A 27,088-nucleotide genomic window follows, 5' to 3' on the forward strand; every position below is an offset into this window, starting at 1 on the left:
AACACTTAGAATCAATTTCTTCAAAATCCATCGCCCATCATCATCTGGTGAGCATGTTGTGTGACAAGGTGTTTCGTGCAACAAGACCGGAAGATGGCGGTAGTGTGAAACGTCAAACGCAAAGAAAAACGATGCGCGCGCTTCTGGTTGTGAGATTTGTAACATAGCGAATTTGAAATGATGGTTGAATAAGTGGTCGATGGAAATTTCGTCAGTGTTACGTTTGTTTGTCTGTGGTTTGGGTTTATAGTACACAGTTTGTTTACGAATTGCAAAGGAGACTATGGGACGAGGATGAACATGGTGCAGCTTGTCAATGGCATGTCGTTTTGAATAAAAATTTTCTCTACGTGCAGTTTAAAAGAAATAGAATTAATCAGCTCAAACCAAAATCTAGTAATCATCTTAGCTAAGTGAAAGTAAATCCGCTCAACTACACAGTAGCCTTGCGTTCACATTCGTTGATTATGTTGAATTTAACTCCGAAGCGTTCACAGGAACGCTTCCCAGTACATAAACCTTGCTTCCGTTTTTCCAGTATGGGCTCGTTTCCAATTTGATAGCCAAACGCTTCGTTTTCCTCTCTTGCTTTGCTTCGGTTTTGCTCATGACTCTGGTAAAAAAAACTTTCCGCGGGAAAGCTATCTCGCTTCTAATGTAATAATGGCAATCTTCGGTTGCTATAATTTTAGGCAAGTACTGTTCAAAATATACTACACAAGATTACAAAACATTTATCACATTAATCACTAAAGTTAACTAAACACAAAACAAGCGGGATGACATCGAGCGATAACGTAATAAGCACTAACTAACTTATAATTGTATAATAGTCAACAGAAATACGCTTCTCGGTTTACTATCAACGCTGCCAATTCCTACAAGCACTTGTGTTCTGAATCATATCAAAAACAATTTGAATTTTCGGCGGTATCTATAGTAGGCGAACAAACTGACGACGCGTGGATTGGTCGGGTACCCATGGTAACCGCACCGCGCTTGCTTTTGAATTTTGGTTTTATCACACACGACGACGATTCACAACGACACAGAGAAACCCAGTCCAAGCAAGCAGGATGTAGCTTCTCTGCACTTTTTTTTATATGCATTTTGTTTTAACATGGTTCCTTTGTTTTAAACAGCTGGTTTTGCGTGAATTTTAAATAATTTGTTTGAGATAAAATACGGCTATGTCATTTAAGGTTAGGGGATAAGTTTTCTTCTCACTTCGATCCAAGGTAAATTCGATTTTCAAACATTTTCCCACCAAACGTTGCTCCTTGCCTTGCCCCCGTTTGATCGGGATTTCCGTGTATGCCGCATCAGTTATAAAATAAGTAATCTCCTGTTTGGTTTAACCCCTCGGCTGAGTGTGTGTGTAAAAGTTAATCGTACTTCTCGAAATTTGATATATCTATTTTTACGTGTTTTTCTCCCCCATTTTCTGTGACTGGGTTTTTACAGATTTACTTGTTTGTGCAAATATTTATAATACCGTTAATTATGTATATAAAACATTTTCCACGCGTTCTTGATTCCAACAACTTGCGGCTCACATACACGCACACACACAAACGCGATTTTTTTTGCTGTCTCTTTCACTCCCTTAAGCTGCAGTATGCCGAATCTCGCTCGGTCCCATTCGACTCGAATGGGGTGAGAGCACCGTCCTGCATTGTTTTTCGTTCGCTCGTAATTCACAATTAAATATACTTCGTTTAAGGGCACGTATTTTTATGTAATAATACAATTTAATTAAAAATATAAAACGCGTGAAATGTTACATATTCTTGCGGGACAGACGGCGGGCTTATGGGTATGGGGAGGCCTCTCGTCGACGACGGCCGACGAGCGAATGCGAGGAAGTAATTTTCGATTTTATGTCGCATACCTACCAACAGATTACGCATGGCGTGGGATTCAATAAATTTTGCCCCATCGCTCCCGGGTTTATATGGAATAATAATTAACCGAGGCACAATGCGTTGCGATGGGTCGATTGAAATCGCTTCAGAGCTGGTGTTTGGTAAACGGATGGTCACTTATATTAACTATTAGTCATTAACAAAATTGGAATTGCTCAAACTTCAATAAAACTTTCAGAATGATCTATGAGGCATTAAATCAATTAGTTCTAATGATTCATACTATTTAAATTTGGTTCATTTTGGTGAATAAACATAAACCAGCCTAACTACACGTTAAACTGGTCAATATTTCATACATGAACTGCGTCAAATATCATTTTTTTATGGAAGATCGAAAATGTTGCAAATTGTTTGTCCAATACTGTATGTGTTGAGCTGTATCGATTTTCCTTGAGTAGTGTTGCTTTGCTGAACGTTTTTATTTTTCTATCTTACTGTAAATTTAAGATTTTAAACTTTCCTTAATTATTGTTAAGCAGTGTTGCCAGCTATATGAACATTTGTGTATCGGTAGACTGGCATGAAAAAAATACTTCAGCTTTAGTGAACATTCGATATGGTCATCGTAAAAATTTAATGGTATCTGATTTTACATTCAGATACCCCCATATAAGTGGCTCTTTTGATAACAATCGAGTAGTGTTGCCATCTAAAATCAGAATTTGAAAACAAAAATGACCATTTTTAAGAGTTCTCAATCTATGCTTTGACTATGGCTAATATCTTGGATCTGTATTTTCGCATCTATCCGTTATTCAAACCATTGAAACCTTGATTTTCTTACCATCTTTTTACAACCCCTGACGTTTTGGGATATAATCTTAATCAAACTCGCCAATCTTGCCATGTTTTTCAGAGAAATTGCTCACAAAAGTAGCTTTTTAGCAAAGGAAACATCTCAATACGTTTATTATCATAATTGAAGTAATAATCAAAAAGAGATAAACCTTTCGAGAGCAAAAACGCCATTCCAATTGGTAAATATCGACTCGTCAAATCACTCTAATTATACAACCTCTATAAAACTTCGCCGTCTGTTTCGCAAGTGCAGGTACCTGGACAATCATGCCGCGTCCCTCCTCGTCTTCGGTTCTATTCTACGAGCGCGAGTGTTTGTTTTACTGTGGGGGTTATTTGCTAAAATAATTTTCCTACTCGGACCGCGAATCGCGGATGGGGCGCTCATTAAATTCTTAAGAAAACCATCACGCTCGGTTGGCTTGGATTTTGCTTAGTTCCCACCTTTCTCCGTCGAAGACATCATATCAACGAGACTGACAAACGGAAGAGCGACAGAAGCACAGTACTGTATCCCAATCTTGTTGATATGAATTCAATGGTTCAATTCTAATTTAGCAAAAAAAAAAAATCCTTTCTGTTTCCGAGGAGGACACCGCCCTATCCAGATTAGTGTTCATTAAGGACTTTCCTGCCCTTCGGCCCTAGATTCAAGGTGGTAAGGATGATGTGGATTGGTGGTGGTTGACGATTCACAGGCACGTTCCGTTGGCGAAACGTACCCTAGGCTGTTCTCAGACAATGATCTCTCGTATCACGCGTCGATTCCGTGAGTTGGGTGTCGAGTAGCCACTTTCCATAGTCTCATCGTAGTTGAGGGACATTTGTTGCTGCTGCTGCTGCTGCTGCTGAAGGTGCTGTTGTTGGATTTGTAAGTGCTGCTGCTGTTGCTGCTGTAGAAGCGATGCGCTGTCCTCCTGGTCCTGGTGATGGTGTAATTGGTGGTGGTGCTCAAGGTAGGGATCAGGTAACCCACTGACGTCGTGATATGATGATGAATCTGGAAATAAAGAATTTGATATGGTATTATATATTGAACTTTAGTTGCGCATCAAATGTTCGACAAGATTAGGGACAAAAGGTCGAAAGGACAAAAAGTCAAAAGACAAAAGGTAGGAAATGATGTTATTTTCAGACATCTTGAAAAATCGATTTTGTACTAATTTCTGTTTGATTTTCTCAAACTTCACGACGCACAGTGATTCCTCTCCATACGAAAGTTGAAAAAAAGTATTGAAATTGATTTATCATATTCTAATGAAGTTTCTTTACTCTGATAGTCAAGATTGTGCGTTTTTTTGAAACTATTTATCATCATCGCATGGTTAGGCGACTTTTTTTTTATCAGAATTCTATGTTATCATAGAATTCAGATAACAACAGTGAGCGCACTTGAGCCCAGAAGTGAATGGTTTGAAAATGGATTCCTTTAGTATCATTATTTTAAGTTTCGAACTATTCAACATTGAAAGTTTAACCGTTTCACAAGGTGATGGTTAATCACAGAGAATATTATTGAAAAGTAATTTTTGATTTGTTTACTTTGAATCACATGCTAATGATCTGTGAATATCTGGCAGATTGAATTAAGATTTATGTTTCGATAAATTGAACTCTAAAAATCGCAATTTCGAGTTATCTAGTTGTAGCATTAAGAGGATGATATGACCTTAGCAGTATTGTTGCATCTAATCTGGTTAGTCAAACGGCATAAAACCTATGTTGCTCAAGTTAAGATTTACCAAAACTTGATAGAAAAATCTTCAAATTAAGACTCATGAGATATGTGTGCAAGTGTGTGCTCATATTTATAAACTAAGTTGAATTTCATTTGTGTTTCTCCATACATTTCACAAAGGAGAAAAAAAATAGAATTACGTTGGTCATGTTCTTCAAATGGCTCTAAAAAATTAATTTCCATTCAATCTTCTTAAAATCTTGGAAAAGATTATTCAACTATCGTATAAAAATATAAACATATTTTGGGAATAAATAGGGTCGATGTTCCCTTAGTGGACAGTCCCCTATAGTCGCACTAGTGGCTTTTTACGGCCGTTTTGCTATAAACCTTTCCAAAACATTTTTTGACATGAAGGTCAGGAGCTTTTTATCTAAGTACCATTGATACACAGCTTGGTTTTGTTCAAAAAAATGATCGAAATAATTATTTTTGCTTAAAATTTGAGCTCTCTTGCGCCTATAGTAAACCTATTGTTCCTATAGTAGCACTACTGAGAGAAACTATTTTTTATTTCACAAAATAATTGATGAATTAAGAACTTTTTTTACATCAAACGAAAGCTTTTGATCCACACTTTGTAGGAAAAGTATGAAAGTTTTGTAAAAATACGGTTTTGATAAGTATTTTGCCAACGCCGCGATGCTAGTGCTACTATAGGAACAGAAATTAGAAATAGTGCTACTATAGGCACATGTATTCCTATAGTGGCACACGAGATAATAAATGCAAACATTTTAGTTTTCGTTGTTTTCATATTTTTACCACAAAACCAAGATAAAAAGCTTTCAGATGATGAAAAAATAATGACGATAGCGTTATTTTTCGATTTTATACGAATTTTTGTTCTTAGCTATGCGGCTATTGGTACATCGACCCTAGTGAAAGTCAGTTTCTAGACTTTTTTCCGTCCTCGCATCACTGTGCGACGCACATAGATGCTTAGTGTTACGGAGCTTCTTTATGCGAAAAAGATGAAGAAGCAGTTTTATTAGCATGTGTTAAAATTACACGCCTGATGTGTTCGTCCATGATACGTTGATTTTGTCCGTATCATACTCAATGTTGTGTAACTTCATTTAAGTGTGCAAACCACTCGCAATGTCTTGCATTTTCTCGGATTCTTCAACGCGCTGATTGTTTTCGTTTTTTTTATGACAAAACCACTTGATCCACTCTGACTGCATTTTTTTTATAAAGTTTTATTGATCATCCAAAGCAAATTTGCTATATATCTCTCACACAATTTCAAACATACACCACATCTGATCAAGTTGAAATTGAACTAAGGTAATTTTGTATTCAATAATCTCTTTTTTTACAAGTTCTGTACTTCATGTTGATCAAGTGTCCCATACCACGTGGACTATTAAGAAGGGGGAAAGAGGGTACAAAAAAGTCCACGCTAGTGGTAGTCAATTATTCTAACTTTGAACAATCAATCAGTTGATTATTACATTACAATCTCACATTTGTTTTTTAAAGATGAGTGTTTTAACCTGTAAATAAAATGGATTGTGCTTAAGCTTAACCTTAGTTGCTTAGGCCATGAAATGCCTTGGCTTTAACCATATAATTTGAAATATGAGAAACCTTAAATAAAATAACCTTATTGTTCCCGAGATAGTAACTGAGTAATTGAGCTTTCAGATTTTTAAGTTACCCTAAAGCAACGGGGTTTAAGTGCAATTTTGATTGGTTTTTCTGTGGTGTACACTGAAAAATAATATTTCTCTACAGTATTTCCAGTGTTTTATCGTTCACAATCAATAATCACAAAATAAAAAAGTACTTGTTTTTTACTCCCATACTATTTTTATAAAGTGAAATATTGACAAAACAAACTTTAAAACCATGTTGCTAAGTATAATTATTCGCCCCCTGTTTCAGCATTACCACAGCATCAATAAGAAGGTCTGTTTAGGTTAAGCTACACCAAATCAATAAAAAATATGATTGATTGAATTAAAATCGATTCATGATCAGTCAGTTATACAAAATATTTGAACCATGTACACACTAAGATTTAATTTTCTATCTCGTCGATTTTTTACTGAGTTCTTAACAGCAAGCAAGTCTCAGTGAGCTCATTAATAAAGGTTTGCCATACATTCAAAATCATTGGACTGTGTATTCACTGAACTGTAATAATTTATTAGTTGAACAGATCGCTGATGCCAAACTTTGATCTGGAAAATGTTCCATCCCATTTTGAACTCATATTTGATTTTGTTTATATTTGATGATTGTATGGCATTTGCATGGAAATCATTTGCCAGAATGAATTCTCCACAATGATTTTCGCCAGAAAACCGTTTCCCAGAGAGCCATTTCCCAGAATGGACCATTTGCAAAAAAACATACCCCAGAATCGTTTTTTGTAATTATTTTTCAACCTCTATGTGAAATCGATTGATCGACAAATTTATGGGAAACATGAGGCTAACGATTTTTTAGAAATTCGTCATTTGATATTTTAATTATATTCATATTATAGCACGAAAAATTGTATAGCCAAATTTTAGGGTATTTCATCAAGAAGAGTGGACTACTAACAGTCCATAGCGATAGCACTTATGCAGCACATCACTCGCGTCGTTAATGTTGCGCCAAATAACATTGAAATTATTGTAATATTACACCATTATAGAACAACGTAATTGGTCAATCTATGAAATCTAGTTTATTAAAAAAAATGCGTTCAATTTTGTGAAATTTTGCAACGTGGAAGATGGGTGGTGTAACTGACGTAAAATTACCATTTTTTGCTACATAGTAGACATGAGGAGCTGAAACATTTGGGATGAACACGTTCAATCGAATGGATATTAAGCTGTACAGTGTATCTTTGCGAGATACCGTAAAACAGGGCTGCCCAACGTACGGCCCGCGACGTCATTTTGTGCGGCCCGCGGAGGCTTCGAAGATTCTTCTCATATTTTACCCGTTGAATATTCTACGAACCCGAAGTTAGAACATACCAAGCATATTTAATTTACAATTAGTTTCAAACTAATATTCTAGGTTAGTCATTATTTAAATTGTTTTTTTTTTTTTTATGCTTCTTACATATTTCAATTTTATGAATGATTCAAATTCTAAATCTCAAATTCTGGGTGTTTCAACAATGTTTCTACCATGAACTCCTTCGACATTTATTCTTGACAGGATTATAAGCAAGGGTGGCATTTTACAAGAAATTCTGGACATGGCTTTTACGGATAAAGCTAAATATGCTGTATCGTTAAAGAAAAGACTGAATGAGGCAACAAATTTCCTACAGATAGTCCCATTTGAAATGACATTTCTACTCAAGTGCGTATTGGGATCAAAGAAATGTGATTTTCTTGACCATTTCATGTAAATAATTTCCCACGTATCGAGATTGGCAATTACTTTTCTTGTCAGCAGCAAATAAGACCTTAGCGAATGTTAGCCAGATACTCACAGATTTTTTTTTACCATGATTCCAAAGCCAGGATTTTTAACGAATCCAATACATAATTTTCTAGAATCCAACGTAATGCTATGTAACCTTTTGCCAGAACACTAAACGAATTTATAATAAAATTTTGAGCTGGTTTCTTTTGAAATTCTTTTCAGCATTTTCAATGATTTTTAGGTAGCATTTCAAAACAATGTTTGAGTGAGATTCTGAAGGAATCCTAGGCACGATTCTTGTAGAATCTTGGACATTCTGACCAATTTTTTTTTTATAAAAGTTTGATCAGGATTTTAGCACATTCCTATTCATGCTAATAATATTAGGTCGGATTCTGACAGAATTCGGAATACGATTTAAAAAAAAAATCCTGAGTATTCTCACAGAATCAAAATTTGTGGTGCAGATTCTTAAAAATATTCTGGACCTGATTATCATATAATTTCGAGAGGGACTCTTTTTTTCGATTTCTTTAAAAAAAAATTTACTCCATTCACTGATTTTTGTCAGATTTTTTGAACATCATTTACTGACTTTTGTTAGACTTCATGGGGAAATTTGTGCGTTTAAAAATGTGGCCCGCGACACAAAATTATTTCTGCGATTTGGCCCGTGGTTCAAAAAGGTTGGGCAGGCCTGCCGTAAAACAACTCAAAAGAACATCCCTTCATTGAAAGAAGGGAAAACTATGTTTGAATTACGAACAATCTGTTTAGCACCAATAATTATTTTAACAAACTCAAATAAAGAGCCTGAAGGAAAAATTCAGCCAAACGTCCTTTCGATCCTGTTTATTGGAACGGTTTGTTTTGGCCGGTACTCAAGATTTTCACTTGTTTCACTCTTATTGAACGTGTATTTGAATATTTCTGGTTTTTTAGGCCATGAACCAACGAAATTTTATTTTCAACCTATCGTAAATTCACTAATTTCGGAATTGAAGATATGGATTGTTATCTTCTTCTTCTTTCTGGCGTTACGTCCCCACTGGGACAAAGCCTGCTTCTCAGATTAGTGTTCTTATGAGCACTTCCACAGTTATTAACTGAGAGCTTTCTTTGCCGATTGACCATTTTTGCATATGTATATCGTGTGGCAGGTACGAAGATACTCTATGCCCTGGGAATCGAGAAAATTTCCTTCACGAAAAGATCCTCGACCAGCGGGATTCGAACCCACGACCCTCAGCATGGTCATGCTGAATAGCTGCGCGTTTACCGCTACGGCTATCTGGGCCCCTATATCTGGATTGTTATGTTTATCTTAAAACTGAACCCAGATGCACACATTGAATGATTGTTATTTTCCAAGAAACTGTTCAGTAAGAGTGAACCAATTCACTGAACGATGTTCTTTAGTTCAGTCAGTGTGGACTAAGTACCCTTAGTCCATAAAAGAATCATTCAATTAGAGGTCTGAATATGTTTTTCCGTATTATCTCTTCGCATTATACTGTTTGGAGTTAAGACAAAGATGTGTGACAATATTGAACCAAATTCATCGTGAGTTTAAAAATTGCAAGTGTTTAAACTTGAAGCTCATTTTTCTCAAAATAAGAAAAATGTCGCTTGGTTCACTTTGACTTAACGCCGACCATTTAGTCCTTGAAAAGAACGTTAAACTTTTTGATAAACATAATTTGTTTTTTTTTTTGTTTCAAGGTAGTTTTACACCATTTGCAACAGGCTGTCGAAAAAAATTTAATTTTTAAGTATTTGCCCTGATTGTTAGTTTTAACTTTCTTGTACGGGAGATATTCAAAAATCCCTCGAAGGGCCGCCACGTGATCCGCGGTGGAAACCTCAGGCCACAATTTTTTTAGATTGAGTTACTTGCTATGCGAAACAAGTGAATAATGGAGATTTATGTGTTTGAAATCTCTCGGGCCATAGAAGTTTTCAAATCAGTATTCGTTAGGGATAAAATTTCATTATCGACTGACTTTCAATATGACTTCTTCAATTAGGGAAATGCATTGAATCTCGCATTTTTTTTTCTTCAATACTTTTTGCGGAAATTTTTATTACCACAGCCTGTCTTTCTTTGATTTTTTTTAATAACTGTAATTATTGAAAATTTGGATGACACAATGTTTTTAGGTAAAAGCACAAATTTTCAACCTAGCACTAATTTTCGACATATTCTTCCGATTTTGGCCTACTTTGTATAAAAATGTTTGCTACATGTAGCAAAACACCTTTTCAGTACAATTAAATAAGGGTAAATCTCCTATGAATCATATAAGTCATTATATTGGTTAACACTAAACAACAGCATAACATTCCAACAAGAGAAAATCATGAATCGAAAGCTGAAAATGCAATATTAATGGCTTGTGTGAAATAATCTAGAACTTAATTTCATAACATTGAAAATATAGTCATTTCATTGAAAATATGAAAAGCTCGAAAGTCTATAATACCATTCGGAAACATTTTATCAAACATAAAGGCGAAAATCGTACGAAATAATTATTTTACATATATTTATATACCGTGTGCTGAAAACCATAATGATTTGAAGGATTTTACACGTTTAAGTATTACTTTGCATACCAAACTAAGTAATATTTTTTCTGGGAAATGGTTTTCAGGCAAATGATCCATTCTGGCAAACGACTTTCTAGGAAATGTCATACAATCCATATTTTTGGCAATCATTCATATTAGGTTTCATTAAATCAAAGTCATTCATTAACTCAAAATTATTTAATTATTATTATATTTTTTCTGGAATGTTTTATTTTGCGGAGAAATACAAAAACTTTAAGTTCTTCTTCCCCTATATGTCTGATTATTTGCAGTTAACATGTTAACATCATTCACTTTGCATCAATTTATTTCGATAAAATTATTTGAGTATACAGAGCATCTTGATTCCTCTTTTTTTCCTCTTCCTGGCGTAACATCCATACCGGTACAGAACCCGCTTCTTAACTTAGTGTTCAAATGAGCACTTCCACAGTCATTAACTGAGAGTTTTTAGGCCATTGACCATTTTTGCACGTGTAGATCGTGTGGCAGGTAGAAAGATACGCTATGCCCTGAGAAGACGAGAAAATTCCCAACTGGTGCTTCAATTTTTGCAGGTCGCTGCTGATAACACAAATGAATACTTCAATCAAATTTTATATCAATATTCTCAATGCAGATCACGCTTTGGCCTATTGTCACCTCCAACGACGGTATCATCAAAACTTAGCCAAAGCAAATCTCGAGTTTTAGTGGAGCGAAGAAGCTGAAAATATATTAGGCTGTGCACTACGTATAAAGAATTAGAGTGATACATTTTCCATCCATCCATATGTGGAGTGGAACTTGATACTTGTTTTTAGCTTAAACCTTGGACCATAAAATGCATATAAGGAAAGGTTTTATGACTTTTGCAACATTTATGTATTTTTGAAAAATGTTTGAAGCATTGTTTTCATTTATAACTCACAAATGCCTGGGGTTCATTTAATGTGTGATACAAAAAAAATCGTATCTTTTATATTTTTCTACAATCAAACTATCACAGAAGAAAAACCTGATGGTATTTATATAATTTTAAACCTGTTTTCCCATAAATTACACGGAAAATAAAAAAAAAGTTCCGGAAAAAACATTGAATATTTTTAAAAGTACCGTCCCAAGGAACACACATGTTATAATTGATGCATATTAACTCTTATATGACTAGATTTTGTCATATAAGAGTTAATATGCATCAATTATAACATGTGTGTTACTCGGGGTAAACATTCAAATTGGTATTATTAACAAAAATCAGTAACAAGAAGAGACTTCAAGAAAAAATGAAAAAGAATAGGGATGTTCAAAAATAGAAATAAAAATAAAAAACCGAAATTCATAAATACGTGAATAAAAATTAATAATTGCCCAAAACGTGTTTAGAACGATTTTAAATAACGAAAAATGATATTGAGATCGAAAATAAAAATTTGGGTTAGAGGGTTAAATTGGCAATTCGAATTTAAGTACAGTATTGGACAGAATACGCATTGGCTATTTTTCCCTACAAAATAGTCAAGTTCGGAGGCTTGATTCTTGGCTTCCTATGCTCCGAATGATTAACTAGATTAGCTTATCTGCAAATTCAGAGGTTTTCATCAAAAAAACTTCTGAAACTATCCAACTTTCGCAAATTACTAATATTGACAAAAATGATAAAATTTTGAATTAGAAATAATTTTTAAATTGTAATACTTGGGCCAATGTGCCCTTCCACAAAATGGTTCAATTTGATCAGGTTTGGTTATCAACCTTTCATGTACATCAGAAAAGTTTACGGAAACGTTCAGCATTTGAGCCATGATTTTTTAATTGGAAGGTTAAAACATATTATGTCGACGAAAATTTCCCCATGCATTTTCTATGGCACAGTTTTAACTGCTTTAGGCCTTTATTTAATTTAGTATGAAAACTATCCGATAAAATTGAAAAAAAAACAATGTTTCCCAAAAGAATATTTTTAAATTTTCAGAATGTGAATGTTTTGTCGGGCGACTTATCTTCGCCGAAAAATATCAGAGGTACATCCAGCTTCTATAATAATCGTAATTTTGACACCATGTAAGCCATAAAAGCTGCTATTCTATGCATTTTTTTTTCTGTAAAACTAACTATTTTCAAATGCGTACTTTATTCTGCTAACTACTGTACCTACCGTCAAACGGGATGACTTGCAACGGCGGGGTGACTTGCAACACATTGCAATTTACAACAGAATTTAGCTATAAAACTCAAATATCAAAAGAATATTTGTTGTAAATCGGTGCTACTATACGTGTGACTCACAATTCAAGTAGAGGCCACAGTTAAAGCAGTTATTAGAAATATTTTTACAAATTAAACATTATTGTTTTAAGTGTCTTGAAAACTGATTATTGATGGAAGGTCCAAATCGTGACCTGAAAATATGAGGTAGATTTAATTTACAAAACTAATACTCTACATGGTATTACTATAACTAATAAGTGATAATACGACGCATTTTATTTTACGAAATTGTAGCAACAACTTTAGAATAAAAATACTTTTTATAAGAATATACCTAAGCGGGGTGACTTGCAACACTTAATTTTCAAACAATTTTGAGTTTTATAGAAGTGGAAAAGTTTTGTGTTAGGTCTACTTTATAATCAAAAAAGTAATATTTCATCAATCAACTACAAACATTCGTTAAAAATATTGTTTGCTTCAGATATTGGACCTTGATGATTTAACACCTAATTTTCCCATACAAAAATATTTCAATCATTTTCTTACAAATAAGTAATCAAAAGGCTCTTGGTTCGAATGTTTTAAATACATGAATAACAATAGTTAATAAGTGCGACTGACAAAAAATTTCAGCATTTTGTTACCAAAATCTAAATTAGCATTGAGTGTTGCAAGTCACACCGCACGAGGACATTAAAAAAAATCATCTTTTTTATTATGTTTGATATGATAAAATAACTCGATTCAATCTTCTGTCATCTCATTCTGTAGGCGAGCCGGCCATTAAAAGTTCAAAAAGGAATTTAGATTTTTAGATGATGTTTAGATCATTGTTTTGGCTGATTGAAGTTGAAAAGTGTTGCAAGTCTCCCCGTTTGACGGTATGCTAAATGAATGAGCAATCATGCGTCTCCATGGGCTGGTTCCATAATATCAAGGGTATCGACAAGTGTCTTCGTTACGTTTGAAATCAAAATCACTCACCTAAATGGGGCTGGTCTAACCGCTTCTTCGGTTTATGTACAGACGCGTAGGAATCTCCGCAAAGTTCCTGCCGCGATGGGTTTTGACTCTGGCGAAGCGTGTGCTGGTACTCGTCTTCGGCGCCATGCTGACTAGGTGTCGTCGCCAGGTGCGGATAGCTGGCATAGTCTTCGACCGTGCCATAGGCGGGATGGGTGAGTGGGTCGTACCCGTAGGACATGGCCGCGCCACTACTACTGGCAGTGGCCGTGACCGGTGTTGGCCGCTCTGCGTAATGCTGGGCCGACATTAGAGTTCCACTATTTGCGGCAGCAGCTGCTTGGGCTGCCGACATTTTAAGCTGCCAGATAGAATCCTGTGAATTGACGCTGCCTCCGTTGTTTGAATTGGCGTAGTTGTTTTCCGCATAACCCATTGTGACCCCTGTGGGAAAATCGGAGGAAAGCGAAACGATAAAACACAACGGTACAGCAATTAGTTCGTCAGGTTCGTTATTTTCCGAGCGATTGGACAGATTTCGACAAATAGCTACACGACAACGGCATTACGATTAATTCTACACAAACGGGGAAAATATCCTTTCTTTTCTATTCATGCGCACTAAACTATTCCCAAAGGCAGGCGCTAAGCGGAAGGAGGAAGGAAAGTGAAAAACGGTTTAAGCGTATTCCTATGGCCAACAACTATAAAACACAATTAGTCTTTCCCGTATTATAGCCGTGTTGTTAACATTAAATCATAAAATCCAATTTCCCGAGCCGAGTTTGCCGGTCGTTTTCCGAGCTCGTTCCGTTTTCTCTTGATTTCTGCCCATTTTTATGTCCCCGTGGAATCCATTCTCCGAGAACTATGTGGGTTAGGTATGGCGAGTTGCCACCTCGCTTTTTCTTTTCTATTATTTCAGGGATTCGCAATCGGTGGTTCTCGGACCCCCTAATCATAAGCCGTACACCGGGCCTATCCCCTCATGTACGCCTATTATTGAGCTATATCATCATTTTGGCACATTACCCCGAATTCATTTTCCCCGAATATACCATTACCCAGAATTGCATCACTCCGAATGGTTTGGCTTTGTTTTACAAATATTTAAAACCGGAAATGTGTGAAACTAACCAATAAGGAACATAATAGGTAAAGATATCTCTGGCATCACTGCTGTGAAATAGCTGTTGAACTTTGTGCTCTGCTTTTTTTGCAAAAATTAAACCGAAACCAAAACAGAATTGCTGACTGCTGTATATTAAAGAAAACTCGCTGTTGCTGCTTTGTCATTGGACATATATGTACCTCGATGTAAGTAGAAACATCTGAGAAAATCAGGCTTGAAAATTGCTGTGATACTGCTGCTGTAAATTCTGCCTGCCATATCTATTGCTGCTGTTGCTGACCCGCTGCCTCAAACCTCCACCCTTGCGCCATTGTACAAACAAGCTTCATCAAATCTGCTGTTGTATTCTATCGATCATATGCTGCTGTTGCTGTAAAAGTGCTTCTAATGTGCTGCAATTAATCTCCACCATTAATCGCTCATATCTACTTGTGACTGTATCCAATCTGCGAGAATAAAGGATCTTTTCTGCTGGTTGTTTTCATTTCGCCCATCACCGACACCCGCCCGCCATCGCCTATAATTAAGTCCTGCTGTCAATCCTTTTCCCTATCGGAGGATCTGTATGGAAGATCAATACCAAACATCCATCAACACATCACGACCACCACCACCAGGATAATCCAGCGCTGCTCGTTGCTATTGGCGTTCCGGCTCAGTGTGAGTAATAATTAGCTATATTGCTGATAGGGCACGTCTAAGCCATTCGATACAACCGCACGCACGTATACATTTAGTATAGCGCCATCTTTTGGCCGACACTAAAACTATGACTCATATCAGTCTGAAAGACTTGCCAGACTTGCTTTCGAAAGCTCTAACCGAACATGCTAATCGTCTGCTAGCGAATATCGAGCACAGCCAACAATTTTTGTCCGATAAGTTGGACGATTTCGGCGATCAGATTTTGAAGCTTAAGGCAGAAATTAGCAAGCTAAAAAATGAAAATGATTGTTTGAGGAAAGACTTAGCGTTAATTTCGTCAAAAACAGATACAGTTTCGAATGTGGTCGAAAAACAGGAAACTGCATTAGACCTCCGGCGAAGATTAGAATTGTCGTCAAACGCCATTCTGTTAGGGATACCTCGGGTGCCAAACGAGAATACCAGAACTCTTGTTACCATGACATGCAATACTCTTGGTATCGATGAGGCCAATTCTATTGTTTCGTGTACTAGATTACCTTCATCTAAAACTGAGATCAACCCAATCAGAATCGTATTCAAAGACGTGCATGCTAAGGAACGTCTAATGGAAAAAAAGCAAAAATTTGCTCCCTTGACTGCATCGATGATATCCGGAATTCGGTGGCCCAATGGTTGGACCAATAAGATTTTCATCAGAGACGATCTTTCCCCACTCGCGATGGAAATCTTTCGTGAGCTCAAAACGCTACAACCTTTGCATAAATTCCGTTACGTCTGGCCTGGACGTGATGGCGTAATATTCGTGAAGTTTCATGAGGATTCTTACCCGGTTAAAGTTCGATCACGTGATGACCTGAGGAAACTTATTTTAAGTGCCCAAAATTGAAGCTGCTGATAACACTAACAGTTTCATATAAAAAATATTCCTACAATGAATTCGAACAACCTTGCAAAAAATCATCGCACTAATTCTTTGGATGCAATTTTTACACCTGCCACTCTCAATGGCCTCAATACGTTGCAAATTAACATTCGCGGAATCAACCGAATGGAAAAGCTGGATTCTCTTTACCTTTTTCTGCAAAATCTTCCCGTTGTCATTGATATCCTTATAATTGGAGAGACCTGGATAAGAAGTGACAGAAGCAAGTACTATAACATTCCTGGATTTAAGAGTACTTTTTCTTCTCGAAGCAGCTCATCTGGAGGGCTTGCTCAAGGGTGGAGGGCGGCTGTCAACTGGGAGTAAAATTGAAAAGCCGCCAACCTAAGTCCAGAACCAGTTTTAAGGCTTAACGCGGAAAAGTAAAAATCATTCTTCGCAAAATTACAGGTAATCAATGCGCTTGAAAGAAATTGTTTGCAAGCAGTTATTTGCTACGTGCTACAGCAGTGCGCTGTTGGCAATTTAATCAGAAAATTCTGCTAAATTCCCAAAAAGATGTTTGCGAGAAAATTGATTACGCCGTCACCATTGTTTGGTCGTTATTTTGTATGGTTGTTTACATTTTAGAACCAGCGACACGTCGGGGTAGCAATAAAGAGCCGCCAGTTCCACCCTTGGGCTTGCTATCTTCATCAGAGATGGAATCAGCTTCGAAGTGATATCCAACATGGAGGATAACGGATTGCATCATATTAAAATTGTTATTTTGGAGACTGGCATCAAGGTTCATGGAATCTATCGTCCTCCTGGATTTGAAACCGATAGATTTATCTCTATTCTTGAACGTGTGATATCGTCTGCAGACCTGGATACTCCTTGTTTGATATTCGGAGATATGAATCTTGCCATAAATAACACAGAATCACGTGGAGTTCAAAAATATTTGCAGCTATTGGCGTCTTACAACATGGTTGTAACTAATACTCACAGTACTCGTCCAATAAGTAACAACGTGCTTGATCATGTGGTTTGTCCTTCAGATGTATCTGGACGAATAACAAATTTCGCAAATGGATTGCGAACTCAGTGATCATTGTTATATTTTGACTCATTTTGAAACTGCAACTATGAAAGTCAGTCAAAAACTTACCAAGTCTATCGTACACCACCAGCAAATAGACCTGCACTTCCGCATGTTTCTGGAAGCCACTGACTTCTCATGCTTGCAACCTAACGAACGACTGTTGGCAGTTACGGATCGTTTCATGCAGCTGAAGCAATCGTTTACTACGCAGATATCGGTAAATGTCAAAGTCAAGAGGAATGTATGCCCTTGGCTTAATCTAGACATTTGGAAGTTGGGTAGAATCTCCAACAACCTTTTTCAAAGGTGGAAGAGAAATCGCCAAGATGAGCACGTCAAAGATCTGTTAACTCATGCAAATAAAAAACTGGCAGATGCTAAACGTCGTGCCAAATCTGCATACTACCAACAACTTTTTTCGACCAACAATCCCAAGCAGTTATGAAACCGGATTAACAATATGCTAGGAAATCAACTTGATTCAACTAAGCAACAAACGCTTATAGTGGATGATACTGAGATTACTAAGCCCGAAGATCTTGGAGATGTGTTCAACAACTTCTTTTCATCTATTGGAAATAGTACTGCTAGCTGCCTTAATTCAGACGGTAATATTAACAAATTCAATACTATGGACACTTGCGGTCAATCTATATTCCTGCGACCTGCCTCACCAACCGAAGTATCCAACATCATACGAGTGTTAAACAGCTCTAAAGCAACTGGAGTTGATGGATTCCCAGTATCAGCGCTTAAGAAATACAGTGATGTCCTCTCCCCAATTATATGCACCAGCTTCAACGATAGCCTTACTTCTGGAATCTATCCCGACTGTTTGAAAAAGGCGCTCGTTTACCCTATTTTCAAAGGTGGTGACCCTAAAAATACCAGCAACTATCGACCTATATCTGTTCTTCCTGCTATCAACAAAGTATTCGAGAAGCTTCTGTCTGCGCGTCTCCAAAGCTTTTTGGATAGTACTGCTCTACTCAATCCCAAACAATTTGGATTCAGACATGGATCTTCAACAGAAGTAGCTGTTTTGGAGTTAGTCGACGATATTGCGAATTGTATGGATAAAAAATCGGCAGCTGGGGTAGTGTTCTTGGATTTCTCAAAGGCCTTCGATACGATTAACCATTCGATTCTTCTAAAAAAACTAGACGCATATGGCATACGTGGCGTTGCTAATGATCTGTTGCGAAGTTATCTGCTGAATCGTCAACAAAAAGTAAGAGTCTCCGGGATTAGTAGTGAGTACCGTAGCAGTAACTGTGGAGTGCCTCAGGGCAGCAATCTTGGACCTCTGCTGTTTCTTATCTACATCAACGATATTGCAAAGCTCCAAATTAAAGGACACCCTAGACTGTTCGCCGATGATACTGCAATCATGTATAAGAGCAACTCCGTAACAGAACTATTTGCAGACATGTCAAACGATTTGCGTCTGGTAACGGCGTATCTAGAGAACAATTTACTGTCATTAAATCTGCACAAAACAAAATTAATGGTCTTTGGAGTTAGAGAGAACCATGCTGCACCTCATCCAACATTGACAGTAAATGGCGTAACGATTGAAGAAGTTTCGTATTATAAATACTTGGGCATCTACATTGACAACAAGCTACGTTGGGATTGCCATATACGAAATACTGTTGATAACTGCGCATCGTTGTGTGGAATTCTAAGAAAGCTGTCGAAATATGTGCCACAACATGTTCTACTAAAAATATATTTCGCTTTTATCCATAGTCGGTATCAATATGGTATAACGACTTGGGGTACAACCTTCAACACATACCTTAAAGACATCCAAGTTCAGCAAAACAGATGTGTTGAAGCAATATTCAAATTGGATTACCTGCACCCAACAAATCAGCTTTACAGCACCACTGAACATAATATTCTGCCAATACAAGGACTGTACATCATGCGAACAGCCACGATAATGTTTAAAATCCTAAACAATCTCAATCTGCATCATAACTGGAACTTTAATGCTGCTGCACATCACCATCAGACTCGATATGCTCATTTGCTGCACAGAACTGGCTTTAGAACGGAAGTTGGAAGAAGAAGATTTCAAAATTTAGGGCCGGCAACATACAATCGATTACCAGAAGAAATCAAGAGTGCTCGAACGATTCAACAATTCAGGCGTAACCTTATACTTTATATAAAATCTAATATTGATCAATTCATTGTTCGATAGTATTTATGTAGAACTTTCTCTAAACTGAATTCAATAATGTAACTCGACTAATTTAAATAGCTATTTCAATAAGCTCTAACGTCCCTTTTAAGGAACACTAGTTCGATAGGGATTGTGAGTATTATTCTTATTGCTTTGAAGAATGATCATAAATAATAAATAATAATAAAAAAAAACCATGCAGCAATACTGAATTTATTCCTCTTGATCGCATAGAGCCATGCCGTCAATGTTTGTATGGATAATTTGGAGCACACTTAAGATCTTGATGGTTCTTTGTAACATTCCTATTCAATTTTTAGAAAGGACCTAGAAAGATATTTCTTACAATCATGTAGTAATGTTAATCTGTTGATATTGGTCATTTTAAATACTCAATTTATCTCACTGCTTCCTCCACTTTCTAACGTGACGTCCAACTGGGACAGAGCCTGCTTCTCAGCTTGGTAGCTTTTTATGAGCACTTTCAGAGTTATTATTAAACTGAGACCTTTCTCTGCCTATTGACCATGTTTGCATGTGTATATCGTGTGGCAGGTACGAAGATATTCTATGCCCTGGAAAAAAAACAACCCGAAAAGATCCTCGACCTGTGGGGTTCGAGCCCACGACCCTCAGCTTCTTCTTCTTCTTTCTGGCGTTACATCCCAACTGGGACAGAGCCTGCTCATCAGCTTAGTGTTCTTATGGGCACTTCCACAGTTATTAACTGAGAGCTTTCTATGCCGATTGACCATTTTTGCATGCGTATATCGTGTGGCAAGTACGATGAAACTCTATGCCCAGGGAAGTCGAGAAAATTTCCAACTCGAAAAGATCCTCGACCGGTGGGATTCGAACCCACGACCCTCAGCATGGTCTTGCTGAATAGCTGTGCGTTCACCGCTACGGCTATCTGGGCCCACAGTGGTGAAAAATTGGACAATTATTTTTTCAAAACTTTCGATTTCGAGAATTTTTACTTCCGGAATTTTGAACACATTCAAAGAAGATTACAAAAGATTGGGAGCCACTGTACTATTCCCTCATTGGTTCCATCCGAGTCCACAATTCCTTCGCCGTCCATTAGGCAAGAATAATGACGACTACTAAGATAGGGGCCGGATCCAGGTCCGGAGGAAAAAGGAAGATTAGTTATGCATTTCTCGTACAGTTTAATTGCTTTGCTTATCCCGAGAGCGTAGTTGGACTCTGAGGGACGGAAGTAGATGGAACATCACGGCGAAGCCTTATAGTTGGCGTTGGTTACCGGCGGTTGGTCGATCCGTGTCCGCTTATGCTGGTGGGGCGGGTGATGTTATGGTGCGAGCGCTTGATGGTCACTTTGGGTGATTTTATTTATGAACTGAATATTTTTTACATGCTAAGTAATGTCACCACTTTTTGCTTGCTTTTGCCGAGCTTTCTAATGAGAGAGGATGGAGTTGAATGGTGGCAATTGTTGTGCGGCCATAAGGCGAGTCCAGTTTTTACTAAGCAGTTTAGTGACAAATTGGAGTGCTGAGTCGTGTGAGGGATAAGAACTAATTGTTTTTTTGAGCATGTTGAAAGCAATTAAGGAATAAATTTGGGATAATTTGACTGTAATTAAAACAGTGGCCTTTGTCAAATTGGAGAATTGGCTTTGAAGCGTTTTAGTGTCACAATCGATATTAAAAGAAGCAATTCCATTAGCGTAACTTGAACTAAAATCTAGGAGTTTTGCATTTAAAACTTACATGAAAACTGTCTAGGGAGGGGTCTGACTTGTCCTTTTTAGTTATGCCAATGTAGATTTGTATGGCTTCTGTTAATTCCGACAAAAATATTATTTAAATGAATTTCGTTTCCTTTGACCTTAGAATAACAGTCAACTTATGATCGATGCGGTGTTCCGATATTGTGCATTGCAATGCATTCGGGGTAATTGTGTAGCATCGCGAGGCATGGCGTACCATTGGTATCTCACGTACCCGCAGGAATAAAATAAACCCGTTTGTGTGGTCCTTAGCCTCACGCCCAGCAACTCCTATCCTTCCTTCCTGACGGTTTTGACAGGGATGAAGATGGGAGCATTTTGTCGGATGAACGCGAGGTGGTTGAAAGGCGGTAGCAGTATTACGATGAACACTTATAAGCGGGAGAAAAAGCTTCGTCGGAATGTTGGACGATAGCAACTGCGTGAAAACCGCTGATTTTGATAGTTGTGGAGGATTTTGTTCTGGTCACATTTGGTCCAGGTGTACCGGAACGAGTACTGATATCCAAGCTGCCGTTGGTCGGTAAATGGCTGGGCATGGCGTACCATTGGTACGCAATAGACCCCTCTGTGCGGTCCTTAGTCACCTGCCCAGCAACTCCTATCCCTACCTCCTCGCGGTACAGGCCGGGGTTCGTGTAACCTTAGGGAAGATCGGGTAACCAACTCCGGTGGGAACTCTGGCCGTATGCTGACAGGGAAAGGGGGTTTGCTTTTGCTTTTGCTTCTGCAAACCTGGAGCTTCTGTACTCCATGTTAGGAGTGGCTCACAACAGCGTCTGTTTCTCATGTCAAGGGCGGCTGATCATCGTCCGAGTGCCAGAGAAGGACTCTAAGCTAAACTTTGCATTATGGCCCTCCGAACATTTAGGGGAAATGGTCCTCCGGAAATCTAGCAAGCCAGCCGTTAAAAAAACAAGCAATAAATAATCAACGAGCGAATACGAACTGGGACAATCGGCAAGGACCACAGCGACGTAAAGGGACTAACGATTGGAAGCTCGGTACGTGGAACTGTAAATCTGTTTTTTTCATCGGGAGCACACGCATACTCGCCGACGTGCTGAAAGACCACGGATTCGGCATCGTAGCGTTGCAGGAAGTGTGTTGGAAGGGATCAATGGTGCGAACGTTTAAAGATAACCATACCATCTACCAGAACTGTGGTAATACACATGAGCTGAGAACAGCTTCTATAGTGATCGGTGATATGCAGAGGCGCGTGATCGGGTGGTGGACGATCAATGAAAGAATGTGCAAGTTGAGGCTCAAAGGACGGTTCTTCAACTTCAGCATAATAAACGTGCACAGCCCTCACTCCGGAAGCACTAATGATGATAAAGACGCTTTTTACGCGCAGCTCGAACGCGAGTACGACAGCTGCCCAAGCTACGACGTCAAAATCATCATAGGAGATCTAAACGCTCAGGTTAGCCAGGAGGAGGAGTTCAGATCGACTATTGGAAAGCGCTTATCGGCTGACAAACGAAAACGATCTACGACTGATTGATTTCGCAGCCTTCAAAAATATGGCCATTAGTAGCACCTACTTTCAACACAACCTTGTCAGTTCCTATCGTGGCGCTAACATCGACTCTGACCATTACCTGGTGATGGCGCCCAAAACTCTACGTCGTTAACAGCGTACGGTACCAACAGCCACCCCGGTATGACCTAGGGCAGCCTAAGAAACCGAATGTCGCAACTGCATACGCGCAGCACCTCGAAAGGTGGAAGCAGCACTTCGACGAACACCTGAATGGTGCTAATAGCACAGATAATGAAGGTTGAGACAACGGAGTAAATGGCTACGTCAGTACTGCGGACCTGAGAGAGACTCGCGAAGAGGAAAAATATCAACGTCATATGCAGCCCAGATTCCCCTCTCACGAAACGTCAAATGCAGCCCACCATTTTTGTGGCTGAAAAAGTGAAAAGTATTGTGTTCAAAGTAAATTGTTATTGAAAACCTCAGTCAGCGGAGCAGTTTTTTCCTAAGTTGCTGATAAATCTAAGCAGAAGATTAATTATTTCTAATGTCTGCTACGTTTGCTGGCATGAAATTTCACTCAAATGGCTATTTATGATTCGGTGTGATGCAAAATCAATCATTTTTTGCTGAGAGGTTCATGTGAGGATTTGAACGGCTTGCGCATAATTGTTATAAACACAAACTGGAATAAGAAAAAAACTCAGCAATCACAGAAAAAGAAGACCGTCTTCGCGAGTCTCGTCTCAGCTGCGGACTATGGAAACCAACCAGCCCCCACTTTGAGGGAGGTTAAGGATGCCATACAACTGCTCAAGAACTATAGAGCTGCTGTTAAGGATGGTATCAAAGCTGAACTCATAAAGATGGGCCCAGAGAGGCTGGCCAATTGTCTGAACCGACTTATAGACATAATCTGGAAAACAGAATAACTACCGGAGGATTGGAAGGAAGGGGTCTCATCTAAAAGAAAGGCGACAAATTAGAATGTGAGAGCTTTCGAGCGATCACCAATTTAAATGCGGCCTAAAAAGTATTATCCCAGATCATCATGATAGTATCGACCGCGTAGAGCAATGGAAAAGCATGGATGAGAACAGCTTTCCCGGGAAGCTCACGAAACTGATAAGAGCAACGATGGAAGCTGTGCAAGATTGTGTGAAGGTTTCAGGCGAACATTCCAGTTCATTTGGATCCCGCCGGGGCTACGACAAGGTGATAGACTTTCGTGCCTGTTGTTCAATATTGCGCTAGAAGGTGTTATGCGGAGAGCCGGGCTTTACAGCCGTTATACGACTTTCACGAGATCCAGTCAATTTGTTTGCTTTACGAATGATATGGAGATTGTCGGCATTTGAAAAGGTGACACACCTGTACACCCGTCTGAAACGCGAGGCAGCAAAAGTTGGTCTGGAGGTGAATGCATCCAAGACAAAGTACATGCTAGTTGGTGGAGCCAAGCGCGACAGGGCTCGCCTAGGTAGCAGTGTTACGATAGACGGGGATACGTTAGAAGTGGTCGACGAGTTCGTCTACCTTGGATCCTTGCTGATGGCTGATAATAATATTAGCCGTGAAATACGGAGGCGTCCTATTATCCATCCTATTATTCCAAAGAAAGGGCTAGTAATTAGGTATTGGGTCACGAAGTAAGTGCTGAAGTACTAGAAATTAAGGGGTCTATTTTGTAAATCGAGCAGATGCATGTGACTCGTCTGTAATCACTGTCGATCAAAGTAAGCATGCATATTTCAGATGTCACCCGTCGACTCCCATAGTAATCCAGTCACATAGAGTGACAACTGTTGAGAAACTCGAGTGATAGAGTCGTGTCGAGCGAAGTTTTTGGTCGACAGTGACTCCAGTCGAGTCATTTGGTCGACTCGACTTATAAAATTGGGCCCTAAGAAAAAAAGGCATACAAAGTAAGTTCCGAAGTGGTCGAAAGCATGATTTGAAAACGAAAAGCGGGTGTTCTATGCCACGAGGCTACCAAGTGGAGGCAACATTTTGAAAAAGCGTTGAATATTGAAATTGTAAATACATTCAGAAGCATAGTGATGGTCAAGCAAGTGTACCTACCGACCGTGGACGAGGTGTAAGACTTTAAGGGGTCAATTTTGTAAATCGAGCAGATTCATGCGACTCGTCTATATTCATTGTCGATCAAAGCAAGCATGCATATTTCAGATGTCATCCGTCGACTCCCATGGACCTATGCACGGGTTCACTATTTGACGTTTTAGCGGTGCCGTGTTATTTAGGTGACCATGGAAACTAGTGAATTCGGTACCGCTCAAACGTCAAATTAGTGAACTCGTGCATCGGTCCATGAACCAATGCACGAGTTCACTAATTTGACGTTTGAGCGGTGCCTAATTCACTCGTTGTCATGGTCACTTAAATAACACGGCACCGCTAAAACGTCAAATAGTGAATTCGTGCATTGGTCCATAGTAATCCAGTCACATAATGATAACTGTCGAAAAACTTGAGTGACAGAGCTGAGTCGAGCGAATTTTTCGGTCGACAGTGACTCCAGTCGAGTCATTTTGTTCGATAAGACATAAAATAGACCCCTAAGTTAGTCGAAGAAATCTAAAACGGCTAGGAAAGAAGAAGTCGAGCTTTTTTTTCAATCCACTGAGTATGGGCAGGCTTGATAACACTCCTCAATATCAGCAGAGTTCGGTGACATACTCTAGAGCAGCGGGCTGCCTTTGCCTCTGCGAGGGAGCAAAAAAAGCTAAGCAAAGAGGCAACGAAAAATGAGCGAGAAATATAGCAGCAGAAAACACAACAGAGTAAAATTCCATAAAAAACAGTGCTCTCACAACTCCTCGAGAACTGTCATGTTCGGGCGGAATACTCAAGAGTTCTTTTGAAGCGTGAGTATAGGTGAGCATTGCAACAACAGAGATAGAGAGAGTACCAGAAAAAATCCTCGCATTTTTTGCACTCTCACTCGAATTGCTTGAGGATTTGTGTTGAATATTTTGAGTTCAGTTTTTACTTCACAGAAAAACGGCTCAAAATCTATGAAAAAAGGTCGAAAGACAAAAGATCGAAAGGACAGAAGGTCGGGAAACAAAATGTTGAAAGACAAAAGGTCGAAAGGACAAAATGTCGAAGAACAAAATAAGAAGGGGCAAAAGGTCGAATACTTTTTTTTAAAGAATGAAAAATTTTCCACCAAGCAAATCATTTTCGACCCTTTGTCTTTTAGACCTTTTGTAATTACGACCTTTTGTCTTTCGACCTTTTAGCTTAGCTTAGCTTAGACTGACTACACATATCAATGGTTGCTATTCCGTGATTGACCGAGGTCAGTGAAAATGCACAAAGAATCAACTAGAAGATCGGCTGGGATTGGCCATAATCTTCTTCAGTGTGCATAATTCAGTGCCTCTATTTATACAGGGTCAATAACGGCGCCGGCCACGTCCTTGCAGTCAGGTGGGATTGGGGGAAGGAATGTTAGTGTGTAACCTTTGCTATTTGGAGACCGTGTTTGCCTCTGCATCTCCACAAAGGTTACTGGGAGGGATGTTTGTTAATGGGGAGGATCGTTGGGTCACAGGATTCACTTTGATAAGCGATTAGACCATGATAAATAATCATTTGTGAGCTATAAATATGCTTATATGTAAATATAATATTTTCATTTGGTGTGAACAATATCTATGCAGAGAAAAATTATGCAGACACTTGAGGTGACGAACCTATCGAAGTTTGTTGAATAAAGTGAACCTTTCGCAAGTCTACACTCGTAGTGTCGAACCATTCAAAGTTTTTTTTAATAACAAAAAAAAAAAAGTAAAAGGAAAAAGGTGTTTTGAGAAAAAAAAATTGGACGTAAATAATTTATGAATCAGAGTTTATGTCGACACTCACAGTGACGAACCTTTCATAGTTTGTTGAAAAATCATATTTACGTCTCACCGTTGTAACGATTAAAGGTGCAATCATACATATTTTATAGATTAGATATAGTAGCATGAAACGAGCTCACCAATTGATCCGTCATCCTTGAGCAGCAACAATCCCCTTTCAGCTTCACTCGTTTGCTCGGCTATATAAAAACACACAGAGAAAATAGGCGCGCGACCCGAGAGGGAAAACAACTGACGACTGCTCGGGCTTTCTTGACGCACAGCCAAGGAGCAAGCGTCAACGTCGAAAGATCAAAAAGAACTTATCGAACGCGGCACTTTTTCACTTTACTCGACCGATGCGCGACATGTTTGATCCTGCCCTCATTGCCGGCCCCCGCAGGAGCAAGCGTCAAGGTCGAAGGATCAAACAC

General features: G+C 38.5%; 1 protein-coding gene across 1 annotated transcript in view; it reads right to left on the bottom strand.

The window, feature by feature from the left end:
* Nucleotides 1-611: 611 nt before the first annotated feature.
* The window catches only part of LOC5577413 (contactin-2), a 619,947-nt gene continuing 593,470 nt past the window's right edge, over nt 612-27,088 (bottom strand). Inside the window, exons 7-8 of the mRNA XM_021844819.1 lie at nt 13,615-14,037; nt 612-3,726 (exon numbers count right to left, since the gene is read on the bottom strand). Coding sequence (XP_021700511.1) covers nt 3,461-3,726; nt 13,615-14,037 — 689 coding nt within the window. The 3' untranslated portion in view covers nt 612-3,460. The remainder of the gene's footprint in view (nt 3,727-13,614; nt 14,038-27,088) is intronic.

Source organism: Aedes aegypti, chromosome 2, assembly GCF_002204515.2.
Source record: "Aedes aegypti strain LVP_AGWG chromosome 2, AaegL5.0 Primary Assembly, whole genome shotgun sequence".
NCBI lineage: Eukaryota > Metazoa > Arthropoda > Insecta > Diptera > Culicidae > Aedes > Aedes aegypti.